This window comes from Mustela erminea, chromosome 8 (assembly GCF_009829155.1).
Source record: "Mustela erminea isolate mMusErm1 chromosome 8, mMusErm1.Pri, whole genome shotgun sequence".
Taxonomy (NCBI): Eukaryota; Metazoa; Chordata; class Mammalia; order Carnivora; family Mustelidae; genus Mustela; species Mustela erminea.
This window is the reverse complement of record NC_045621.1, coordinates 49,366,747-49,392,749: the sequence shown is the minus strand read 5'-3', so window position 1 is coordinate 49,392,749 and position 26,003 is coordinate 49,366,747. Positions and strand designations below refer to the sequence as shown.

The 26,003-nt window shown below is 37.7% G+C and overlaps 1 protein-coding gene across 29 annotated transcripts in view; it reads left to right on the top strand.

The window, feature by feature from the left end:
• The window catches only part of NEB (nebulin), a 207,241-nt gene that overhangs the window by 84,617 nt on the left and 96,621 nt on the right, over positions 1-26,003 (top strand). For 23 of the 29 annotated variants that reach the window (XM_032355562.1, XM_032355540.1, XM_032355545.1 and 20 more), the window contains 18 exons: positions 281-385; positions 472-579; positions 1,554-1,865; positions 2,151-2,354; positions 2,805-2,909; positions 5,597-5,704; positions 7,328-7,639; positions 9,617-9,820; positions 10,591-10,695; positions 12,260-12,367; positions 13,816-14,127; positions 14,446-14,649; positions 15,368-15,472; positions 19,967-20,074; positions 21,638-21,949; positions 23,004-23,207; positions 23,671-23,775; positions 24,841-24,948. In XM_032355562.1, the coding sequence (XP_032211453.1) occupies positions 281-385; positions 472-579; positions 1,554-1,865; positions 2,151-2,354; positions 2,805-2,909; positions 5,597-5,704; positions 7,328-7,639; positions 9,617-9,820; positions 10,591-10,695; positions 12,260-12,367; positions 13,816-14,127; positions 14,446-14,649; positions 15,368-15,472; positions 19,967-20,074; positions 21,638-21,949; positions 23,004-23,207; positions 23,671-23,775; positions 24,841-24,948 (3,129 nt within the window). The remainder of the gene's footprint in view (positions 1-280; positions 386-471; positions 580-1,553; positions 1,866-2,150; positions 2,355-2,804; positions 2,910-5,596; positions 5,705-7,327; positions 7,640-9,616; positions 9,821-10,590; positions 10,696-12,259; positions 12,368-13,815; positions 14,128-14,445; positions 14,650-15,367; positions 15,473-19,966; positions 20,075-21,637; positions 21,950-23,003; positions 23,208-23,670; positions 23,776-24,840; positions 24,949-26,003) is intronic. The other 6 variants (XM_032355560.1, XM_032355561.1, XM_032355559.1 and 3 more) reach the window with 6 other exon arrangements.

The following is a 26,003-nucleotide window of genomic DNA, read 5'->3' as shown; positions in this document are numbered from 1 at the left end:
AGAGAGAGAGAGAGTGTGTCTGTATAAACATGGGCATTTTCTTCTATAAAAGAAAAATCGTATTTAATTCTTTTGCTTGATATTAAAGTGGTTTTTAAGTAAGTGCTGTGCATTTTACTGATATGAGAATCTAGACCTGAAGATGTCACACATATCAACTCACAGAACAGACTGTCTTTAGTCCCATTAAGAACCAGATTATTAAAAAAAAAAAAAAAATTACGTTTCTATTCATTACTAGCCTGCACTAATCATGTCTTTTTTTTTTTTTTTCCTTTAGCGCCTATATACAGAAGCTTGGGATAAAGATAAAACCACTGTCCACATTATGCCAGATACTCCTGAAGTTTTACTGGCTAAGCAAAACAAAATAAATTACAGTGATGTAAGCAATATATTCATGGCACGTGATATATTTTACTTACACTGCACTTTATAAATCAAACTTATGATGATTTATGTCTATTTCAGAAACTATATAAACTTGGCCTAGAAGAAGCCAAGAGGAAAGGCTATGATATGCGGCTGGATGCCATTCCCATCAGGGCGGCCAAGGCCTCCAGAGACATTGCAAGTGAGGTAAGTGCACCTAAAAAGTTCTTTGCCCTAGCTTTGACTCAAAGATTTTTCTGTCTCCTGGTTATATGGTAGGGCAAGTAAGGTACAAGGTTAAAGTTCTTGCCAACAGTCTTTTTTCTAAATATAGTTTAGAATCAAGGTAATAAAATTCTCAGTACAAAGCTATGATTGAGTCCATAGCAATATGCATTTCAAAATATTGTCCATTTCCTGCCGAATGAAAGCATTGGCTATTTGGCTGTAGTGCAGACATCTTTTGGGCTTTTCCACATGATATTTTTTATATACAATTGAATTCATCGTAGGATTCCTTCAAAACTAACTCACGCTTTATGAACCAATGAACCTACAAGGGCTGAATGAATATGACACACTATTCGTTGTGCAGTCATCCACACGTACCGTGTGTTTGCTTCTGCATCTGGTGATTGGTTGCCAATATTCACTATCTTTAAGTGATTTCTTTACTTACATTTCTAGGAACTTTTATCCTTCTATTTCATTAGTCAACAAAGTCAAGAATATAGTTGTTTCTTTATTTCCGAAATATGAGAAGTAACCATCATAATTTAAAAATAAATGGTCAACATTCACAGAAGGGTTAAAAGTATTAAAATGTATCAAAATAATGTATAATACCTGCTGCCATTAAAAATTCATATTTATAAAGAATATTTAATGACACAGATGAGTGCTTGTATAATAACTAGAAAAGCCAGGTCTTATTCTAATTTTATTCTGACACACACACACATAATGAAAAGTGGTTTTATGGTGGTTAACACTGAGTGATAGAATAATGTTGGGGTTTTTTGTATGCATATATACTTTATTTTCTAAGTTGTTAACAAAGTACATGTATTTATATATAGGAGGAAATCATTATATTTTTAAGGAATAGGAAAATTGGGGCCTAGTAATTGCTTTTTACTAAAAGTTAAAACAGTTGATCACAAGGATTTTTCTTCTTCTAGTACAAGTACAAAGAAGGCTATCGTCAGCAACTTGGCCATCACATTGGTGCTCGAGCAATACATGATGACCCCAAGATGATGTGGTCCATGCATGTGGCCAAGGTCCAGAGTGACAGAGAGTACAAAAAGGACTTTGAGAAGTGGAAGACCAAGTTCAGCAGCCCAGTGGACATGCTGGGGTTGGTGCTGGCCAAGAAGTGCCAGACCTTAGTCAGTGACGTAGACTACAAGAACTACCTGCACCAGTGGACGTGCCTGCCTGACCAGAATGATGTCATCCATGCTCGACAGGCCTATGACCTCCAGAGCGATGTGAGTATATGAGGATCATAATGGCATGCAAAGATAGGAAATCAGTGAATTAACATCCCTTGGAGAAGGTAACAAAAGGCACCAAGCTTACGAGGCCCTGCAAGGCAGGAATAGCATTTCTTCTTTCCTTGAGAGTAATAATTGTTTAACTTTCCAGACAAAAAGAAGTATGATCTGATAGACTGCCCATCCAACTGTATTTTCAAGAGTACTCTTTATTTCATATGCTTTAGATGAAAATGTTTTCCCAATGCCAAGATAAATATTCATTGACTGTCTCAACAGAATATGTACAAGTCAGATCTGCAATGGTTGAGAGGCATCGGCTGGGTTCCTATTGGCTCTTTGGATGTGGAAAAATGCAAAAGGGCAACTGAAATTTTGAGTGATAAAATTTATCGCCAGCCTCCCGACAAATTCAAATTTACCAGTGTGACTGATTCTTTGGAACAAGTGTTAGCCAAGAATAATGCCATCAACATGAATAAGGTGAGGCTTCAAATTTCAGAGAACCAAGGTAGGACTCCTAAAGCGAAATCAAAGAAAAAGAAGCATAATCAAGAAAAGCAGGCAAGCAAGCATTGAGCAACCAAAGATATCTATCCATCCATCCGTATCTATCTCTGTGTCACTTATATTTAATAGTTACTTTAGTATTTGTTTCATAGTTTTGATAAAATGACATATTTTTATGGAAAACTATCTTTGCATAAAAGATACTCTCAATTTCCTTTTCTTAACACACATTTCAGATTATCATAAGGCACTAAATATCTGTTCTCTGAACTAATTACCTGAAGATGTGTCTATTATACATCATGTGTATAAGATGTTTAACCTTTTGTTATTTCTGTTTATAAAGTTTTTGTGGTCCTGAAATTTTTCTTAATTGTATACTGATTTTTTTTTCCTGATGACATTATCTATTTCCTTTGATAGCGTTTATACACAGAAGCCTGGGACAAAGACAAGACCCAAGTCCACATCATGCCAGACACACCAGAAATTACGCTGGCAAGAATGAACAAAATCAACTACAGTGAGGTGGGGGCAGATACTAATTCTATGAATTTTGCATGCTGTGTCTTATTTCAGTTAATCTGTCCAAGGTGATATAATACCATATAGCAACCTTATAAAGAATCCTTTTTTCTTGCTCCATGTAAATAACACCTCTTATATTTCTCAATTCTCATCCTAAACATCAAACTTCAAGTACTACAAATTATCACTTATGAAGTAAAATAGATAAGAATGAATGATTTAGGCAGTAATCATAAAATTAATCAGAACTTTTATTAATTTTTTTAAGTTAGGAAATTAACAATAGATTAAATATACATTTATCTTCTTCTTGTGCTGTATTGCTGTACTAGATATATTTTCCATATAGGATTTTTTTCCCAAATTTTAGTTTAAAGTCAAGATTTAAGATTATTAATTTATAAAATTAAGTCAAGGACTAAAATCACAGAATTATCAAATAACCGTGAAAGAAACAGAAATAGAGAGAGGACCCACCAGGGTATTTAATGAGCCCATTCCTTTTCACTTTCTGTGAGCATAGGGCCATGTGCCCCCATGTCAGAGCCATGGATGTTTACGCTGAGAGGTCAGCCTCTCTTCTACTCCAAGAGTCCCACCTAACAGGTTGTCATCCTGCCCTTGCTTAAGTGTTCTCAGTGACAAGGAGTTTATCTTGTAAATGAGCCCATTTGTTCTGGAAAATTCCATGAGGAAATGGTTCTGATGCAGAGTCACGGAGTTCTCTCTGCAGACCTTCCTAGTCCTCTGAGGCTGTGCAAAACCAGTGTCTGCCAACTCTGTGGAGATGAGGGTAACTACTGTGGTGCCTCCCCTGTCCCCTCACCCCAGGTTCTCTTTCTAATCCAGCGATCCCCAGTTCCTGGGCATTCCTCACATGACATCCCTGCTAGAATGTGACCCTCTGAACCAAACAAAATCTTGCAAGTGTAGAATACGGTTGACATCTTTTCATTTCTGGACATTTGACCTCTAATTCTGCACCCAGGGCCTTAACACCCTGGCAGCCCTGTCATTGCTGGGGCTTGTGCAACTTGGGCTCAGTTAAAACCCCAAGACATTTTGCATGGGCTTAAGCTAGGTTTCCTCTATCCTGCATTTATACATTTGGCAATTTAAATTCAGTTTAAAAGGAATTCAAAGATTCAAAGATTGACATTTATCTCTGCAGTTTCTTCTCCCTAGATTAAGCCTACTGGTGTAAGCCTCTGTAGATGTTTGTGAATCTGATTTTTCTGTCAGCTGATGTGTTAGTTATTTCTCCCAGCTTTGTGCTACCAGCAAAGAAAATATTGTTTCTTTGAAGGTATAAGTCAACTGTCTATCACTCTTCTGCAGGATATAACTTAGAGAATGTAGCTAGATGAGCTACCATCTTGAGTCATTTTATTTTGGCAAGTGCAAACTATAATTTTAGCACTTATATAACTAACTCTTCATTGTCTCCAAAACCAAAAAACATCAAGTCCTACTTGCAAAGCAAAAGGGAGCGAATTTTTTTTTAGCTAAGCCTCTAATATGGGTCCTGTATTGTTTCCTGTATAAAGGAAAGCATATACTGTATGTGTAGGAATTTCAGAAGACAAAGAGCCTCTGTAACTGGCCACTGAGCATTTTTGGAAATCTGGGCTCTGTCTTTGCTGCAAAAGCTCAGAGAGGCTGTAGTGTTGCTATTGGTTCAAAGACCTAACCTGCCTGCCTATTCTGCTTTCTCTGTCTTTTCTCTCTCAGTTTAGTTCTTCTGCTTTCCCCCCACCACCACCTCAGTTAGGACAGGAAGATAGAATGCAAATTCGATTATGTCATTCTTCCTCAAAGCATGGTCTCCTATTTCCTATAGAATTAAGCACAAACTTATTTTAGCACTAAGCCTTCAGACCAACTCTAGGTTCTTCTCAGCCCTTTCCTGCCACTTGTGCCTGGCACCGCTCCCCACTCCATTTGACACCCCTGCACTTTCTCTCCTTTGTGCTTTGATTCATGCAATGCCCTTTGGCCTTGACTGCCATCCTAGTCTCCCGAAACCACACTCATCACTCAAGGTTTAGTACAAAGATCAGTCTCTCTGCAAAAACTTTCTTGATTCTCAATTCAGAATTGATTGTTCCTCCCTGGAGCTCTTTGTCAATGATATGGTTAAATCACCTCTTGTGGTTTGACTTTTTGGTAGCTTGTCTGCAGTCTACCAGTCTTTCCATCAGTTCTCCCACAACCTTGACAATAGAAGAAGTCTCCTACTCCTCTTTGATTCCCAAGTACCCAGCACCATCAAAGCACAGCTGGTGCAGAATCAGTGTGGATTGAATTAATTTCCATGATCAACAGTTAATCAAGTCTTTCCCTCTTATCCACATTTTGCCACCTTAGGTGCACAAGTTTCAGCTTAATTTTTTAGTTCTCGTCAAAACTGACTGATGGGTTGTAACTAAAAATTTTGAAACAGTGGATAATATCTATATTTCATTAATTTCACACAAGTTTTACAATGAAAAACAAAGCTGCAATGTTCTATATAAACATCATTTTTAAGTCTTCAACAGACAGAGCAAAGGCTTAGAACACTCAGTGGGAGATTATTATAGGCGCCTACCTGTGTCGAACTTAGTAAATTATTTTAGTCCCCTGTCAATTTTTGGGCATAAATGTCAACATCTATGTGTGTCTATATATTTTTTGCCCAAACTTAGACTCTGTATAAACTCGCCAATGAAGAAGCAAAGAAGAAAGGCTACGACCTGCGAGCCGATGCCATCCCAATCGTGGCGGCCAAGGCCTCCCGGGACATCGCCAGTGACGTGAGTTCCAGCGTCGCCCCAAGTATATAATCAGGCTGAAGTGATGTTGTCACTGAGCTAAATCTTCAAAAAGAACTTTCCTTGCCCTTTGGAAATAAGTCCTAGTATATTTATGTGGGATTTTTCAAAAACCTAGTTTTGAAAAGTTTTGCTAGTTTTGAGGGAAGTGAAAAATTCGATATTCATACAAGCAGTTTATAACCTTTAGGACACAGCATCTTCAATGAAAACTGACCCGCTGAAAACAGAGAAAGATCCATTCACATGGGAATTATTAGAGTAAAGCTGCAGGCTTGGAGATATAAAAATTTTCACGGTGCTTCTAGGAAGTATAACTCAGAAACTAAAGTACCCCCCGTGAGAATCGGGTCCTGGCTTTATGTGACATTTTACTAACAATATTCACAAAATTCGTAGGACACATGCCATTATAATTCACTTTCTAAGATTATGAAAAGAAGGCAGTGGATCAATATCAGAGGTGGCTACGAGCCCAAGGTTGTACCCTTAATAACAGCTCCTGGCTGTCTAGCACATACCTCCCAGAATAAATCCATCATCCCTTCCTGGTGCCTCAACCTATTCTTGAAGAACAGACCACTGTTCTAAAAATCAAGGGCCCAGTATTTGGGGATACAGCAATACACTGCCCTATATGTTGTTGGTGACTCATTTTAGTTTATGTATGTTGGGCCTCTCCGTGAGTTTATGTCAATAATTATAAATAACAATAATAACTAGAAAGTATTGTGAATTCTGTGCTAAGAGCTTGACATGTGATATCTTATACTTCATAATTATCCTAGGATATAAGCAATGTCATTATCCCTGTTTTGTGGATTGCTTAAGCAACTTGTCTAAAATCAAACTCATAGTAGGTGGTGGAATTAAAATTGAGACAACCTCATTACTTCCCACTGTACCATACTGCGTCCTGCTGATCCCTCCATACTTTTCTTAGTGGTCTTTGAGACTAGAGGCATGTATTTTGAATAACTGGCTCAGATCCCAGGACAATGTCATTGAACATGGAATAATAAAAACATTCTTGGCCTATGCAGGTGTAGAACCCAGGAGTTTTTTGGAGCATGTTCTAACCAATTGGACTGCTACCACAGCTTCACTAGTATAATAATTCTGGTATTGTATTAGCATACTAGTGGTATACTGTTTGTTTATATTAGTATAATAACTGGTATACTAAACTAGGTCCTTGACCTAGAGTACTGCATCCTTCCAGGAACCAGACACTCATTTTATGACTTATGAAACATGCCATGTTGCCAAGTGCATCTCTTTCCTGACATACTTTTAGTACCTAAAATTCATTTCTCCAAATTCCCTTGTTCAAATGGCCTCTCCCTCCTGTGGGCACTACCTTCCTCCAGAATTATTCTTTATTACCAAGCCATAGGTGATTTGGGTTATGTACTACAATTATATGGATTCCATCTATGTTCTTAGCTCTATAAGCTTCAAGGGTAAAGGTCAGGATACCAGCTTGAGGTTATGTTTATTAGCAAAAGTCACCTTACAGCTTTGATGTAAGCAAGGTGATTTTGTACAGACTTTTGACCTCCAAGGGCTTATAATAAAAACCTGACTTGTGTGTTTCCATCTCAGTACAAATACAAAGATGGTTACCGCAAGCAGCTTGGCCACCACATTGGAGCCCGGGACATCAAAGATGACCCCAAGATGATGTGGTCCATGCATGTGGCCAAGATCCAGAGTGACAGGGAGTACAAGAAGGACTTCGAGAAGTGGAAGACCAAGTTCAGCAGCCCAGTGGACATGCTAGGAGTGGTCCTGGCCAAGAAGTGCCAGACCTTAGTCAGTGACATAGACTACAAGAACTACCTGCACCAGTGGACGTGCCTGCCTGACCAGAATGACGTCATCCATGCTCGACAAGCCTATGACCTCCAGAGCGATGTGAGTACAGCTTCCATAAAAGAGCAGTGTTCAGAAATAATTGAAACTCTATAAAAGTTGTCCTTCATATGCAACCCCTTGTCCCACGTAAGCTGAGATCTCAATGAGTGAGATCTCAATCAGAATAAACTTTTATTATTGCTTTTTTGAATGTATTTAATGGGTTTTATGAGGAAGTGAAGTTTACAAGCTGGATTTGGTCCTATAAAGAAAAGAATTAAGCGATGTTAGAATTCAGAGTCCACCAGATGGAGACATTTCTTTTATTCTTGTAGGGGGGTAGAAATAACACATTTTTATATTAAAAAAAATTACTCTGAAATTTGTTTTTAGATTCTTTGCAAACCAAACAAGGTTCTCATGAGAATTCTGATGCCTGCTTCAATGTTAATTGTTACTCTTATGAAATAAGAGAAGTTGCTGTGTTTGTAAACTACTGGGTCAGTTCATTGCATTGTCTTCTCTTAGCACCGCTCAGAATGGCTCTCCGTGGAGCGGTCACGTGGAAATGACGGACCCTAGTACCTAGTGCCGCCGCTTTCAATATCAATCTGGATCTGAGAAGCACAGTTTCTAACTGTTTGAAGGGATTATTAAACATTAGAGGATTTGGGAGGACAGTAATTGACCCTTACCAGAAACTATGCAAGCTCACCTAGGAAACCACCCACACTTGTTCTGTAGTTTTTGACACACCCACCCTGTGTTTTGCAACTGTGTCCAAAAAGAAAGGCTTTGCCTGTGCATGAAAGAGAGTTAAAATGGCTAATGTCACCCACGGAGTGACAGTGTTGACTGACAGCCTGACTGCATCTGTCTGTTAGTTGGGTGCCTTTCCAAGATCTCCTCCCCAACCCTGCGATAAACAGCCTTAATGATTATTTGAAAGTTAACAGTCGTTTGAAAGTTAAAAAGCACTTCAGAGGTATGAAATGTTATTGTTTTCATTCTTGTAGTTGTTATTTTGGGGGCAATTAATAGTCAGCGTAGGGCAATTCCAACAGGCTTTTTGTCTAGACTGCAAAATAGCAGTCTCTATTTTCTGCCTAATTGCTGTTATGGGTAAAATCCTTCCACTGAGCTGGGCAAAGGTCCAGTTCCTTTGCTGTGAAGTAGTTATGAATACTTAATGGGTTCACAAAAATCCTTAGCAGAAAAATGTTTTAAAATAAATCACAGGAGAAAAGTATGGAAAGACAATTCTGGAAAGGAGTCCATCTTAATCGTCCTGAGGACTTGGTGGGAAGAGACTGGACTTTGGACCAATGTCATGGTGGTTTATTGCCCTGAGCCTTGAGCAATGCTAAGGCTGGGAAAAGTCTGCTCAGGGCTTCAGTGGCTCTGTGTCATTCCCATAGCTTCACTTCTTTTTGTGTTTACTCTTAAAGAGCATTACAGATATTTGAAAGAGGAGGAAAAAAAGACAGAAGGCAATAAAACCGAACATATTCTAACCACTGAAAAAGCCCACTCCTGCTCATGTAATTGTTTTATGTTTGTTCTTCATGTAATGTTATATTAATGACATTTCTACAAGTAACCAATATTCTTTACAATATGGCTTTTAATAACTACAGAGAATTTCAGCACACTAGGCCTAACATGTATTTACTGGTAGCCTGCAGCTGGAAGTATCTGTGGTTTCTCCCATTCTGGGATGCTGTTGTTTTCCTGTACACATGGATGTTATAATAATATTCACTGAACTGAATGACAAAAGATACTAGTTTAGATTTTTCTTTCCTTACAACCAGAAGCATATGGTCACTTTTTGTCATGGCCAGGAGACATCTCTGGGTTGTTTTTGACACAGTTGCTCTTTTAGTCTTCCTGACACAGAGAGCTTATTTTCTATTAAAAAACAATAACACAGCAGCTTATCCATATTGTGCATTATTTATTACTAATTGCCTTGGTTTCTGTACCCAAAATCTTTTAATCTTGCTGAAGAGCTTCTGCCATTTTTCTTCTTCACAGAACGTTTACAAATCAGATCTCCACTGGCTGAGAGGCATCGGCTGGGTCCCCATTGGGTCTCTGGATTTGGTCAAGTGCAAGAGAGCTGCGGAGATACTGAGTGACAACATCTACCGCCAGCCTCCGGACCAGTTCAAGTTCACTAGTGTGCCTGATTCCCTGGAGCAGGTGCTGGCCAAGAACAATGCCCTCAATATGAACAAGGTGAGCCCAGCTGCCTCCAGCCTCTTTAACATGCCAGAGGATGCTACTATACTCTAATGACTAGTGCACTTAAAATTATCCGTTGAAGTGGAGGGTCACATTTACCTCCTAAATTACACACTTGAAATCCTCCAAATAATTTCTGTTATTCCCAGTTTTAACCTAGATAACTAATACTAAGGCTCCAACCATAAACTGAATACCGTATACCCAAGTTTGGTTTATTTTTCCTACTAGATTAGTAATAGTTGTGTTTATTTTGACTTTTTGTTATTCCTATTTCAAATGGTTTTTAAAGTTTTTTATTTAAATAAAATTTAACATATACCATATTATTTGTTTCAGAGGTAGAATTTAGTGATTCATCAGTCTTATATAGTATGCAGTACTCGTTACATCTCATGTCCTCCTTAACGCCCAGCACCCAGTTACCCCATCCGCCCATCCAGTTCCCCTCCAGCAACCTTCAGTCTGTTTCCTGGAGTGAAGAGTCTCTTATGGTTTGCCTCCTCCTCTGTTTTCATCTTACTTTGTTTTTCCTTCCCTTCCCCTATGTTCATCTGTTTTGTCTCTTAAATCCTGCCCATGAGTGAAATGATATGGTATTTGTCTTTCTCTGACTTATTTCACTTAGAATGATACCCTCCAGTTCCAACCATGTCATTGCAAATGGCTGGATTTCATTCTTTTTGGTGGCTGAGTAATATTCCATGGCATATATATACATACCACACCTTCACATGGTTTTCTATCAACATCTTCTTTGATAGCGTTTATACACAGAGGCCTGGGACAAAGACAAGACTCAAGTTCATATAATGCCTGATACCCCGGAGATCATGTTGGCAAGGCAGAACAAGCTCAACTACAGTGAGGTAAGTGCAAACGTTGGTGCTACACTGATTTTGTTATCATTGTTACCGTTTGTTTTCCTGCATTTACTTTTGTGGAGATTCTCAGGCCTCAGCTATTGTGGTGCGTTTGGCTCTGTGATATGAACACTTATCACAGCCTTTCATTTCTGGGTTAAATATTATATGCTGTAGGATTCCATGGGCAAACTGAAGGCACGTTATCTTTTTAGTTGCCAGTATGGGTAGGTGGTGGGGCTGAGGAGTATTTTTGGTATTTCTAAGCAGTAAGATGATCAGATAAAATAGTGGCTCAGTATTCATACTGAAATACTACTTATTGTTTACCTAATATTCAAGTTCAGCTGGGCATGCTATATTTTTATTTGCTAAATCTGGCAATCTTACCAAGGGGGACTCTGATAGTATGTACCTTTTCCCTTCCTGGATCCTAAATAAAATTGAGAGGTAAAACAAAGGAATATAATAATAGAAGTTTACCTAATATTCAAGTTCAGCTGGGCATGCTATATTTTTATTTGCTAAATCTGGCAATCTTACCAAGGGGGACTCTGATAGTATGTACCTTTTCCCTTCCTGGATCCTAAATAAAATTGAGAGGTAAAACAAAGGAATATAATAATAGAAGTTGAAATCTCACATTTTATGCCATCTCATACAAAGATGTATTTGTATGAGAACTAAAGGAGCCTAACCGAATCCCAGAATTAGGTTCCCAGAGGCAGAGGCCACACTGGAGCAGGGCAGTCAGCTCCCCTCCCTTCAGAGAAGGAGAGAAGAGCACTAGGCTTATTCCTAGAGGGACATGGTCAAAGCTTAGCAGGGAGTGCCCAGTTATCCCATCCCTAATGGTGAAATGAATCATTAAGTCATTTTACCTCTTCACAGGCAGAGAGGAAAGGGGCAGAAAAAGGAGAAAGGTCAGAGAAAAATAATTGAGCTCCTTCTATAGAAAGAAAGCCTCAGGCATGGGAAAGAAGTGTACTCTGAACAGCACCGATTACTTTTTTTTTTTTTTTTTAAGTAAAATGCAATCTATAGCTGCATGTTTTACTAATATGATACAGTCAAAATTTAGACCCTTAAAGTTGTGATTATAGTCCAGTTCGCTATGTTTTAAATTGTACTTCAGTCTTTTTCTCATTCGTTTTTTAAACATTATAAAGAATTACGTGATTTTGAAAGATGTTTTAATAAAGAAATGGATAAAAGTATATGTGTATATATTTTATATATATACGACTAATAAACATTGTTCTTGAGTTATTTTTTACTTAGCATGTAGAAATTGATACTTTGTCAATTGATCTCTACTATTAGATTATACATAATATATCAAACCACATGATATGTATTAATCTACAATATATAATGGACTAATATATCAATCTGTGTTAACTGATCTCATTTCTAAAGCTGTGTATATTTTCTTTTTGGTAAGATATAATTTATTTGCTTTCAATATTGCTAGGTTATTTCTAGAGTCTGTCCTTTTTAAAATTACTCTTTAGTAATCTCCCAGTTGTCGCTGTCAAACCTTTTGCTTTAACTCTGACACTCTTTGTAGACTCTGTATAAACTCGCCAATGAAGAAGCAAAGAAGAAAGGCTATGACCTGCGAGCCGATGCCATCCCAATCGTGGCAGCCAAGGCCTCCCGGGACATCGCCAGTGATGTGAGTAGCAACACTCCGTGTATGTGCATGTAGATGGGGGGAATGATCATCATTACAGCAGGGAGATGCATCTCTGTGCCAGTTAAAGCATACTTATTGTGCTTTAAATGGAAAAAAAAAAAAAGGTTTTCATTGGAAAAACTCTTACATGTTTAAGTCTGAATCACTTTAATATTCATGTCCCATAGGTAGAGAGGGTATCCTGAACTTCAAGATAAAGTTGAATTTGAATCTATAGTTGCTCATATCTATAGTTATGAGACATTTATCTCCATATCTTGAACATTTCTTGAGAAAATGCCAGAAGGGTTAAAAAAAAAAAGTAACTTGGTTACATGTGTTGGCTCAACATCTGAAAAAGACCGTGTTCAGCCAGATCTAGGAAAATGTGCATTTCAATGAATCTGATATGGATTTTTGCCAACCCTTTCTTTGGAAAATTACCTTAAGTGTTTCCTTTTGAGTTCTTATCAGATGAAAACAGAAAAAGGCAGACAACCAAAAGCAATAAAATGGTGATCCTGATTGTCTTTCTGCTGTCCTCTGAAAGAAGTGGGTCCTTTGGTGAAGAATTCAGGCTTCCATAAGTATACTTTAGGATTTGTGTGATGTTGTTGCCTAAAGTGAAGAGAGAATATCCACTCAGAACTTATACCACCTCCAAAACGCTTTCTTTTAGTTATATAATCTGTTTTCTCACTTGGAGAATCCCAAGAAATGCCAGCCAGATTTGATGTCCAGCAGAGCAGGGAATGCAGGATAGAAAACACAAGCCAGTCCATTTTAGGGAGTCAGATGACCCAGTGAAGGTCAACAGAGCTAGAACTGGGAGGCCTGAAGGATGCATAGGGGAGGTAATATAGTACCTGTGGACTGGGGAATAGCATTTGAAATATTGTATGTAAATTTCTGCATTAGTGATTTCACTGACCCAAGATGAAGAAAAGGCAGTGTACTGCCATGACTGATATTCTAGAAGTGTTGCTGCCTTTATTTCCAGGGACTTAATGTCTACAAACCATAGAACTATGTAGTTTTCCCTTTAGAGAATTGCTACAGTCAAATCAGAGTTTAGGATGAAGAGATGAGTTGATATTCAGATGATTCCAAATTTATTTATTTATTTATTTATTTAAGATTTTATTTATTTATTTGACAGAGAGAGAGAGAGAGAGAGAGATCACAAGTAGGCAGAGAGGCAGGCAGAGAGAAAAGGAAGCAGGATCCCTGCTGAGCAGAGAGCACCGTGTGGGGCTCGATCCCAGGACCCTGAGATCATGACCCGAGCCTAAGGCAGAGGCTTTAACCCACTGAGCCACCCAGGCGCCCCCCAAATTTATTTAAAATTTGACACTTTAAGTGATGTTTAAAAAATGATTTTTTAAACTAACAATACTTTTAGTCCTTTCTATTCATGCTTATTTTTTAAATGACTACTTTTATTTCAGTACAAATACAAAGATGGTTACCGAAAACAACTTGGCCATCACATTGGAGCCCGAAATGTTGAGGATGACCCCAAGATAATGTGGTCCATGCATGTGGCCAAGATTCAGAGTGACAGGGAGTACAAGAAGGACTTTGAGAAGTGGAAGACCAAGTTCAGCAGCCCAGTGGACATGCTGGGGTTGGTGCTGGCTAAGAAGTGCCAGACCTTAGTCAGTGACGTAGACTATAGACATCCCCTACACGAATGGATGTGTCTGCCTGATCAGAATGACGTCATCCATGCTCGACAGGCCTATGACCTCCAGAGTGACGTGAGTACTAGGACCCATTTTATATGCCACTGGTGACCATGCTTATGATAGTAATGCACAGTGATACATAGATAATGGTCTAGGATTAGGCTGAGGCCTCAGAAGTAATAACATTTTTTCTCTCTGCCTCTCATTGAGTGTGTCTTACTTTCCTATAGAAGAGAACATGATACTATGAAGGTCTAATTGGGCTTTGTATTTGAAAAGACATAGACGTGAAGTTTGGCTATTAAAGTTTTTCAGCCTTTTTCTTTCATTTTTTAAATCAGGTGTCATAACAGCTTAAGTAAGACTTGCTTTTGTGTTTGATCTCACCAGAACGTTTACAAGTCAGATCTCCAGTGGCTGAGAGGCATCGGCTGGGTCCCCATTGGGTCTCTGGATTTGGTCAAGTGCAAGAGAGCTGCAGAGATACTGAGTGACAACATCTACCGCCAGCCTCCAGACCAGTTCAAGTTCACTAGTGTGCCTGATTCTCTGGAGCAGGTGCTGGCCAAGAACAATGCCCTCAATATGAACAAGGTGAGCCCCCAATTGGGGGGAAACTAAAATGGAACCGTATATCCTTGAGAATATCTATGGTTAATTTAGTGTTTTTCGTTTTATCCAACTACCATATTGTGTTTAGGGTTTTGGTTGCATTCTCTATTCAGTTACATTAGGATTCCAAAAATGTATGTGGGAATTTCTGCTTTGACATCTCTTGTGAAATAGCCAGTGTAAAGAATAGGATAGATGTTCGGTGTTCAGCTTGTTTGCAGCCAATGAGAGTAATACATGGTTTGATATCAAGGTTTCTTTCTTTCAGGTACTTATCTAGGTGAGTATGAAACAAACAAGTGAGATGCAGATCTCCATGATATTTATCGAAAAGAAATCTAGAGAAGACATATCCAGTGATATTTGCAGTTAATAAACCACTAACAAAACCATGGAAAGTATTTAATGTAGATATAGTACATAGGGATATTTGTATATGCTTAGAAAATAGTTGCTTGTAATTTAATTGGAGGTGATCCTGTAATAAAACACATACTTTTTCTTTTCATATCTTAGCCCATGTTTATATTTAGTGACAATAAGTATCTTGTAATTTCAAAGAGATCGAAGACTATTGTCATATAGCACACAGCATGGATAGTGAGCAAGGCTGGCTTTCAAATTTGTCATGATCTCTAAATTAGAAACTCCTATTTACAACACTGTTTTTCTAATTCATTACCCTTTTCATCATTCACAGCGCTTATACACAGAAGCCTGGGACAAAGACAAGACCCAAGTCCACATCATGCCTGATACACCCGAAATTATGTTGGCAAGACAAAATAAAATAAATTATAGTGAGGTAAGACCATTTATTTTGGTTTCTTGATCTGACCTCATTGATTTTGTTGTTGTTGATGTAGTAGTAAAGTTAGAATTCTGGATTTAATTCTCATGTGCACCAGTTAGCTTAGTTTTATCTTTTTATGCCCATTACCATACCCTGAATATTTATGCCATCTGTCAAAAGGTAGATAGATAAAATGATACAGAAGTAAATACCAAAATGTCTCTATGTCAGGAAAAGGAAAAAAACTCCCAACTATTAATGATTGAAACTTATAATTTTAATTTAAAAATGATTATTATTTATCAGATTAGTACTTAAATATTTTGTGAGTTTTTGTTCAGTTACCTGTGGAATGAGATAAAAATACATATCTTAAAAATTTTTGTGGTGACTAAGTAAAGTTGTATATAATATGCCCAGCATAGAGCCTGGCACAAAATAGATGCCTATTAACCTTTGATTTCTTCCTCATACACTCTAGTTACCATACATATTGGATTTATCTACCATGCTCAAAATAACTTGTTTATTTACAAGAACAAAAATGAGAATTCTCAAATCCTTCCATTTCAAAATTGCCTAAGGACAATACAATATAATTTTTATGTGTTATCTCCTGCCTCCCGAAACTTGTCATCACATATCTTTGTAGTCCAGAAATATTGCTGCAGAAACAGCTTCTTGCCCAATTGTACTTGCCAAAGTTAACAATTATCTGGTTTATCCAACAAGAAATTGATTTCTTACATGTTTGTGTGTCTTCGTTTAAAAAAAAAAAAAAAAGGATTTTTTTTCAGTTTGAGAACATTGGAAAATTAAGTACTCATTTTCAAGACTTGACCATATTCAATCTCCTATCGGTATTAACTACTTCTGACTATAATTATGTGACCCTAAAGAAAAGGCATGTTTGTATCAAGTAACCATGACAAGTGAAATGAAGAGGATACGATTTCCCTCGCTCCAGCGTGATGAAGTAGACCAGCAGACAAGCCTAATCCTAAGTATTTGATTGCCCATGGTAATTTGAGCGAGTTTTCTCTTGGCCACAGAGATTCTCTGTTGGTTTAGCTTTTCCAAAGAGGTCTGTCTCACCCTAGACAGATGAAGTTAGTTTCTATCCCAAACTGTAATGATGCTTTTACCTTTCCCTTTTGTTCAAATGAGGTCAGATGAGATAGGTGGCTTTTTGTTTGTTTGTTTTCAGACTGAGAGGAAATTGAAGCTTTTATTTCTATAATTTTCAGCTGGATTAATTTTCTTTAAAATTACATGAGGATGTTAATTCCCTAAGGGCTGTATCCTGAAGATTAGATTTCAGAATGGCTCTCTTGAGTTTTTCCTCAACCCAACTGGTACCTTCATTCCATACTTAGCTCAGTAAATACATACCAAATAAACAAAGCAACCACATTTTACTTTTTTTCTCTTAAGATTCTCATTTACCTGTTCTATCTAGTTCTCTTGGGTAAATAACATACCAAACAAGGTTTAAAACGTGGTCTTGGGCGCCTGGGTGGCTCAGTGGGTTAAGCCGCTGCCTTCGGCTCGGGTCATGGTCTCGGGGTCCTGGGATCGAGTCCCGCATTGGGCTCTCTGCTCAGCAGGAGCCTGCTTCCTCCTCTCTCTCTCTCTGCCTGCCTCTCTGCCTACTCGTGATCTCTCTCTGTCAAATAAATAAATAAAATCTTTAAAAAAAAAAAAAAAAAAAAACGTGGTCTTGAATGGTAACCAAAAGTATTCTCTTCTTTGAAGCCCTGAATCTTTTTCAAATGTTGAAAGAATGAAATAAATTTATTTGTTTGGCCTGAAGACATGAGATGATTTAAACATATTTTTCCACTTATGCATAAGGACAGAGTCCTCTAAGGAAAAATATAATAGAGGAGCTATTTGGCTCTCCAGTTTCAAAATAAACATTTCTAGGAATTTTTAAGACCAAATACCCTTAGGATTATATCTCAAATGTATCAAATTTATTCTTATTTTCACTTTAGCTTTTCTGTGTAAAATCTTATCCTGGGAAGAATGCAATTTGTCACATATTAATAATCTACATTAAAAACATACAATAACTTCCTTCTAGGACTCTTAGATCATTTAAAAATTAAGCACCTCTTCATCATATTTAAAATTCAGATATTATTCCAGTATTTTTAATTCAATCTAACATGAGAATAGGGCATAATAATGAAGCAATTAGTTTTCATTATTGCTGCCACACTATTTAAAGCCTTGCCTTACATTTAAAATGTTGTTTTTTACAGCCTTTATACAATGACAAAATACTGAACATTGTAACATAGGAAGACAGATAAAGCCCTAAAGAATCAAGGTCATTGTTTGCCCCTAAAACCATCAGTGATTTCTGAGTCCCTTTTTCAGAACTGTCTACGGGTTCTGTGACTGCTTTCCTTGACTCAGTAACGCTTAGCAGAGGAAAGGGGAGAAACTGGGATTAAGAATTAAGTTACACCATCATAGACGGGTTTAAGAACTGTGTCTCTGGCGGCGTAAAGATGAGCTACCTTCAAATTTTAGGTGTCCTTGAGCTGTAACACGAAGTCTTTCCAATAGGGATGCTGGCTTGCATTGTTTTAAGCACTTAACATAGCTGCACTTTCCTGGTACCATTCTAAGTTACCTGCCTGGGAGGGCCCTGTGTTAAGGTGGGGTCCACTTCTTTCTTGGCCACTCTTCTTTCACTTTAAAACAAAAGCACTGATTAAAGGCCCAGAAACAGATGAGATAGCCAAATGCTACTCGTGTTCCTGAACTGGATTCTAGGTAGAAAAACAATATTGTTCTAATGGACATTACTAGGACAGTTGGTGACATTTGAATATTCACTATCTATTAGATAGCAGTATTATGTTAGTATTAAACTTCCCAAATTTAATAAATATACTATGATTGTAAAAATGACTTTATTCTTAGGCAATACATGAGCTTAAGTGTTTAGAAGTAGAAGTCATGATGTCTACAATTTATTCATGATTAGTCCTTATTATTGGAAATAAGTCATATACATACCACACATACACATAAGAGAAAGATAAAGTAAGTATGGCTAAAAAAAAAGTGCTAATATCTGGGTAGCTGGAAGTTCACTGTACTAAAACCTTTCTGTAGGTTTGAAGTTTTTCAAAATAAGAAAAATGCACATTTTTAAATATTAAAACATGCATTAAGATATTTGATTAGAAAAGATTTTATAAAGATTTTATTTCTTTTTTTTTTAAGATTTTTTTTTTTTTAATTTGACAGACAGAGATCACAAGTAGGCTGAGAGGCAGGCAGAGAGAGAGGGAGAGAGAGGGGAAGAAGCAGGCTCCTCAGCAAGCAGAGAGCCCGATGCAGGGCTCGATCCCAGGATCCTGGGATCATGACCTGAGCCGAAGGCAGAGGCTTAACCCACTGAGCCACCCAGCCGCCCCAAGATTTTATTTCTTAAAAGAAAAAAGAAAGGCATACCTGTGCCAGCTGATAATGTGATGCATGCCTGACAGTTTTAAAAAACAAAAAAACTGTGCCAGACAATGTAATTAATTAATATCCACCAAAACCTTTTTCAATCAAGGTATCTTGAATTCCTATAAATCACAAAAATAACAAGATGTAATAAGTTTTATTTTTAAAAAGTATCAAAATGTGTATCTTATTTATCCTATTTTAATTAAAAAACAATATTAATTATTTAAAAATTTGTTTTAACACAATATAGGATTGGTCAAAATTTTTATAGGTGGCTCACAAGCAAAAGGGGCTGACTGCCTCAGTACAGATGATTTGTTTAATGCACTGGTTCTCAAACAATGTTCCCATAGCACACCTGTGTTCCACGGTCTGTGTTTATCTGTCCTACCACAGAAAATGAACAGTCAGGTGGTTTTTCCGGTTTACGGAAAAATTTATCAAATACAATTTTTTCTGTTTTGTGCTTTCAATTCCTAAATCCTTGGTACCTGCTATTACTATGTCTGCTAGCAGTTTTCAGCAGCTGACAATATGAATAGGGAGCAAATCAATATTAACAGACATTCAGGAACAGCAGATTAGCCTTAGTTCACTGTTTGATTTTGCATATGTACTCACAGTGGTAGGTATTGTGTATTTTTACACAATACCTAATGAAATTGTTTTTTGCTAATGAACTTGTTTCTAATTCAAATTTGGAGTTAAATAAATCAACATTTCATGGTCATGTTATGAGAAGAGCAAGTGCTGAACCAATCCAACACATTTGGAAGTTATTGACTTGGTGTCTAAAATCTATGAGGATTTGTCTAAGAGAATTTGCAATTTTAAAACCTGCTGAATGTAAAATTTTACCTTTTAAATAGCTTGGATAAATAAAAAGTAAAAGAAAGAGATTTTTTAAAAAGATTTAAGGCTGAACATATTAGTACAGTTAGTTTTGCATGCAAAATAGTCTTCTTTCACCAAAAGTACGATTTTAGAGTGCAGTTGAGTACTGTATCTAAAAGCCATTACTTTTTTCCTCAGAACTGCTATCGCCAGGCCATGGAAGAAGCCAAGAAAGAAGGCTATGACTTGAGAAGTGATGCCATTCCCATCGTTGCTGCCAAGGCCTCCCGGGACATTGCCAGTGACGTAAGAGCTGATCACATCCTTCCCTTTGCTACCAACAGGCCAAACCCCCTGCACAGGGGATCGTAGCTGGAAATCTTTGTAGTCATCATCCATGGATCTGTAGTCCTCCATCTGAACTGCCTTCATTGTGTAGGCAAATAAATTGAGGATTTGAAACAGTAGATAACCTGCCCAAGATCACAAGCATCACAGAGACAAAACCTGGACTGCAATGTGGTTCTTTTGACTCTTGTTCTTTGGTGTTTGCTTAGTAAGATTGAGTACCTTGATTAAAGCTAGCTAGACATCTGTTGAGCTTCTCATAAAATCTTAGAAGGTCTTCTCAGGATATACTCAAGACAAAGATGGCAGGAAAGAAGCAGGCTTTAACAGAGCTCTCCCCCATGACTTGAGGCAGGACAGAGAATAACAAAAAAGCTCTGTGTCCTTCGTGAGGGGTCCACAAAATCAATATTCCTCTACCCCGGAATGAAGACCTTAGATTCCTGGACAACTTCAATTTTAATCCAAATAGTAGAAATTGTTCATTTTTGTAGGTTTTTTTTTTTTAATCACGATTAAAGAAAACATAACATTTACTGTCTTAGCCATTTTCAAGTCTATAGCTCAGCAGTGTTAAGTGTACTCTCACTATTCTACAACAGCTTTCCAGAACTTTTTCTTTTGCAAAACTGGAACTTTGTACCCATTAAAACAACAAAAATTGGCTATTTTTAAACTACCCTTCTAGATTATTTGTGTAGAGGAAATTAGTTATCAGAATGCCCTAGAAAAAAAGATTAATAAACTTTTCAGTTGAATCCACCCACATGACCAACTTCTGAGACCCTGTTTATCACTGTAATTGAACTCAACTTTTCACAATTCACTTTTTAAAAAAAAAATTTTATTATTATTTTTTATTTTTTATTTTTTTTATTTATTCATCTGACAGACAGAGACCACAGGCAGTCAGAGAGGCAGGCAGAGAGAGAGAGAGGGAAGCAGGCTCCCCACCGAGCAGAGAACCCAATGCGGGGCTCGATCCCAGGACCCTGGGACTACGACCTGAGCTGAAGGCAGAGGCTCTAACCCACTGAGCCACCCAGGCGCCCCTCAAAATTCACTTTTTAATCACCTTTTATCAACATACATTTTTTTACCATAGTATAAAGGGATCGTGGTGTTCTTCTGTGGAAATGTGCAAATGAGCACAACATCCTCCTTGATGGGAGTGAGCATTTTCTAATGTGTGGCGTCTCAGCAGCACGGGATGAAGCTGCTCTATAGTCTTTTACTTATTTGAGAAAGAGAGTGAGAGCGAGCATGAGGGCACTGGGGAGAGGCAGAGGTAGAAGCAGACTCCCCACTGAGCCAGGAGCCTGAGGACATGGGGCTCCATTTTAGGACCCATGAGATCATGACCTGAGCTAAAGGCAGTCGCTTAACCCACTGAGTCAGCCAGGTGCCCCGAACCCCCCATTGAGTCTTAAGGATCTCATCACAAAAGAGCCTCATCACAGAAAGAATGACAGGAAGTAACTCTTGGTGCTCCCTTCTTACTCACTGGTTTCTTTCTTTCAGTACAAATACAAAGAAGCTTATCGCAGGCAGCTAGGCCACCACATTGGTGCCCGAGCAATACATGACGACCCCAAGATAATGTGGTCTCTGCACATTGCCAAAGTGCAGAGTGACCGTGAGTACAAGAAAGAATTTGAGAAATACAAGACCAGGTACACCAGCCCAGTGGACATGCTTGGCATCGTTCAGGCCAAGCAGTGTCAGACCTTAGTCAGTGATGTGGACTACAGACATCCTCTGCACGAGTGGACCTGCCTGCCCGACCAGAATGACATCATCCACGCTCGGAAAGCTTATGACCTCCAGAGCGACGTGAGTACCCTGAGGATGGTTCTGCACGTCAACAGCAAATCTAAGACATGTCCCTGCCTTCTAATGCCAGTTTCTTTTTGGTGATTCAGGCTTGCTTTGCATGAGCTAGGTGAAACTGAGTTCTCGAAAATATATAGCTGCACATTTTTGGCTGAAGAGGTAGAATTATGGATGTGGAGGGAAGTGGAAGAGGAAGTATATTATGCTACGTCATTTTAACAAACGTTCATATTTTATAACTACCAACAGGGAAATACTAAGATATTCCTGTCTTTTTCAAAACTGGTCATTTAATTCCTATAAACAGTTAGTATGCACTATTGAGAGTAAAATAAAATGAATAATTAGGGTAATAGCTAATATAATTTCTTTATAAGACCCCATTACACACTTGATATTTTGTGATTGTGAAGGTGGATATAAGTATGTCCTTACAGTTCTTATTCCACATACATAATGTAGCTATGTGCGGTGATGGATGTTAGACTTCTTGTGATCATTTCACAATATATTCATATACTGAATCATCATGTGGGGACTTGAAACTAATATATTGTTACATATTATATTCCAATTTAAAATACAGATCAAGAGTGTGATTTGCAAGGGTTAACATTACTACACGTTGAAACTCATTACTGTAGCTGAATTTCACCTCTTTTCCCTTAAAAAAAAAAAAAAAAAGCAAGAGGTGTTGTGACTACAACACTCACATAGCACTGGTCTGAGTGTGGGGTCTTACTGGAAGCTATTAGAAGCTATTCCAAAGCTAAAGAAGTTCTGCTTTTGTGTAAAAATCCTATAATACCCTCAGGCACAGGTGTCTTCTACTTTTTATAAAAATTCTTTCACCATTCTTGGTATAATTCTCTGTACCAAAAAATGCTCAGGGAAGAACCTCGTTCTCAGGATTCAGTAATGCTTGTGAAGGAGTGAGAAGCTAGGCTGGGAGCTTTTATCTGTTCCCCTGTACTTTTGTATTTCTCTAACCATTTTGTGACAATGAATCTGAAACTTGAATTAGTAAATATGTTTCTTATCTATTGATTTGCAGAATTTATATAAGTCAGACCTTGAATGGCTGAGAGGCATTGGCTGGGTTCCAATTGGTTCCATGGAAGTTGTTAAAGCCAAAAGGGCCACAGAGATACTGAGTGATAACATCTACCGTCAGCGACCAGAGACACTGAAATTCACCAGCATAACTGACACTCCGGAACAGGTGCTGGCCAAGAGCAATGCTATGAACATGAGTAAGGTGAGTTTTTAACCGCTTACTGTTAGATCGAGGGATTCACCATAGAAGAGGGTAAAAAAATCTGGCATGTTACTGCATTCCTATAATTCCTTTAGGATTCAGGATACCTTCTAGAGTGGTTTTTCCAATATACTACCATAGTCACTTACTAATACTTCAAGATAGTAAACTACTAAAAATACTATGTGCTGTAATTATTTCATAATTGCAATTTAAGTACTGCAACCCAATTATACATTTCAGAATTGTTAAAGAATTTTAATAAGGAACAGTAACAACTGAGTCAGTGAAACAGTAAACTAGTAAGCTAAATACTCTTGGAAATAGTAATTTATCTACATGAAAAGTAGGAATTTATGCAGCTTTAGTCATTTCATTTCTACTTTGTTTAGAGGAAAGGTGACACATAAAGGAAAAATATGAATGTCAAAGTAATTTTTCTCATCTTTTCTTTTTTTCACAGCGCTTATATACCGAAGCCTGGGACAATGATAAGAAAACAATCCATGTCATGCCAGATACACCAGAAATCATGCTCGCCAAACTGAACCGCATAAACTACAGTGATGTGAGTACACTGTTGATCATATAATGAACAGTAAGGCAAAAATGAGCAATTGTTTATTATTTCCTTAGTGTCATGTTTCAACTAATTTATTATACGTTGGTAGAAGAGAGTTCTCTCTTTATTCAGTTTTGTCCTGTGTGGTAGGTCCACAGTGTAGACTGGCCTTTTAGCAACTGGGTATCAGAATGGAATGCTTATGAAGACTACTTCAGTGGGACTAATATTCCTTTTGCCTTCCCCTACAGTGTGGGAGTCAAGTCATTACCTGATTAAACAGTTACTGAGCAGGCATATACTGTATTGGAACCCAGTGCGTTGTCATGCCCTGTATTATTCTGCTGCTTCAGTAACATGCTACCATTTAGTGTTCTTTGTAAGCATTGTTTCAGGCATCTCTGGACCAGCATTTTCATCAGGGCAGTTATTCTGAAAGCCTACTGTACAGATTGACTGTGGTCTATGGTGATAGTCCATAGCAAAATGAGAAAAAATAAATACAATACTTGGAGTTTTTCTTAAATCCAAATATATTCAATTTGAAAATAATGTCCTTATTCTATCTTCTTCTGTACTATTAAGATGGCCTTTTTTTTTTTAGATTTTATTTATTTATTTGACAGACAGAGATCACAAGTAGGCAGAGAGGCAGGCAGAGAGCCTGATGTGGGGCTCAATCCCAGGACCCTGGGATCATGACCTGAGCCGAAGACAGAGGCTTTAACCCAGTGAGCCACCCAGGTGCCCCAAGATGGCCTTTCTTTTATATAATAATGGTGATAGTAGTTATTATTTTTTTTAACATGTGCTTATTTCGCAAAATGAAATTTTGGCAACCACATGCTGATCCATATATTTTTTAAAATTTAGCAACCAATAAAATCCCGAAGTTTCAAACATGTGCTTTAAAGGCCTTAAGCACCTATGAAGCGGTTTTGTAGAAACCCATCCTCATACTTGATTTTGTGGATTTCTTTCTACAGTTTAAATGAGGACAGGGAAAATTTAATAATAAACAGCTTTATTTTTTATGAAAAGAGTAATGATTAATGACTCTCTTTTCTACAGAAACTCTATAAACTTGCTTTGGAAGAGTCCAAGAAGGAAGGCTATGACTTACGTTTGGACGCCATCCCAATTCAGGCGGCCAAGGCTTCAAGAGATATTGCTAGCGATGTAAGTTGATGTTTTTGGAAGAGGCATTTCTTACTCAAAGATGTTCCCAAATGGCAGCTTTTGTCATTTTTCTTGCCAGAATTTTGGTTATCTCCACAAGTCTCAGTTTCATGTAGTGATTCCCCCATATACAACGTTGCAATTAAAGACAAAACCACAAGATACTGTGTCCATTATCCCTGTTAATCAGTCAGGGTCATAGAGGTATAGTCTTTAAAAATGAGTGTTTTATACACATTAAAAACGGGTTCATATTTTTGAATCTCAGGAGTTGAGCAGCAATTGTAAAAACATTGAAAGCACATCTAAGTCAGCCAATAAAAATGTGAATTCTTCCCCACTACTTCTATCCATTTATTCTGGCATTAAAGGAAGACTCGATGATGGATGCGTTTTAGAGTTTTGTTTCATTCTTTGTAACTTTTGATGAGGTTCTCCTACCAAGATGCCCCTAACTGGTTCTATGGACAAACTGAGAAGTAACCGAAGCTTTTTCTCAGCACCCACTTGTCTCTTCTCTGTATCCCTTCCCTTCTCATGAAAAACATCTCTTGAAGGTGTCTAATGTCTCATTTTGTACCAGAGCTTCTTAGAACCCAAATCCAAGCTTTCTCCTGGAAGTACCCTGTGCTGTAGACTTCTGCCTAATTCCTTCTATAATCAAAATGTTTTCTAGAGAAGCCCACACAATGATCATCTCACAGTAAAATGGGTCATGTTATTCTTAAATTTTAAAAGTATAGAATATTAAACCAAGGCATGACTCTGTCTTGGTAAAAGTTCAATGACATAACAGGCTAATAAGTGAGATAGTTTATGGTGAGACTATCTAAATGTAGCCCATTCTTTTGTTCAGGGCATTCAGTATAAATTCTAATGATAAGAGATATATTCTAAAATATCCTTAACAACACATTTTTAGAAAAAAAAAAAGTCACATCCTTTAAGTAGATGTTCTTTTATTTATTTATTTTTAAAGATTTTATTTATTTATTTGACAGAGATCACAAGTAGGCAGAGTGGCAGGGAGAGAAAAGGGGGAAGCAGGCTCCTTG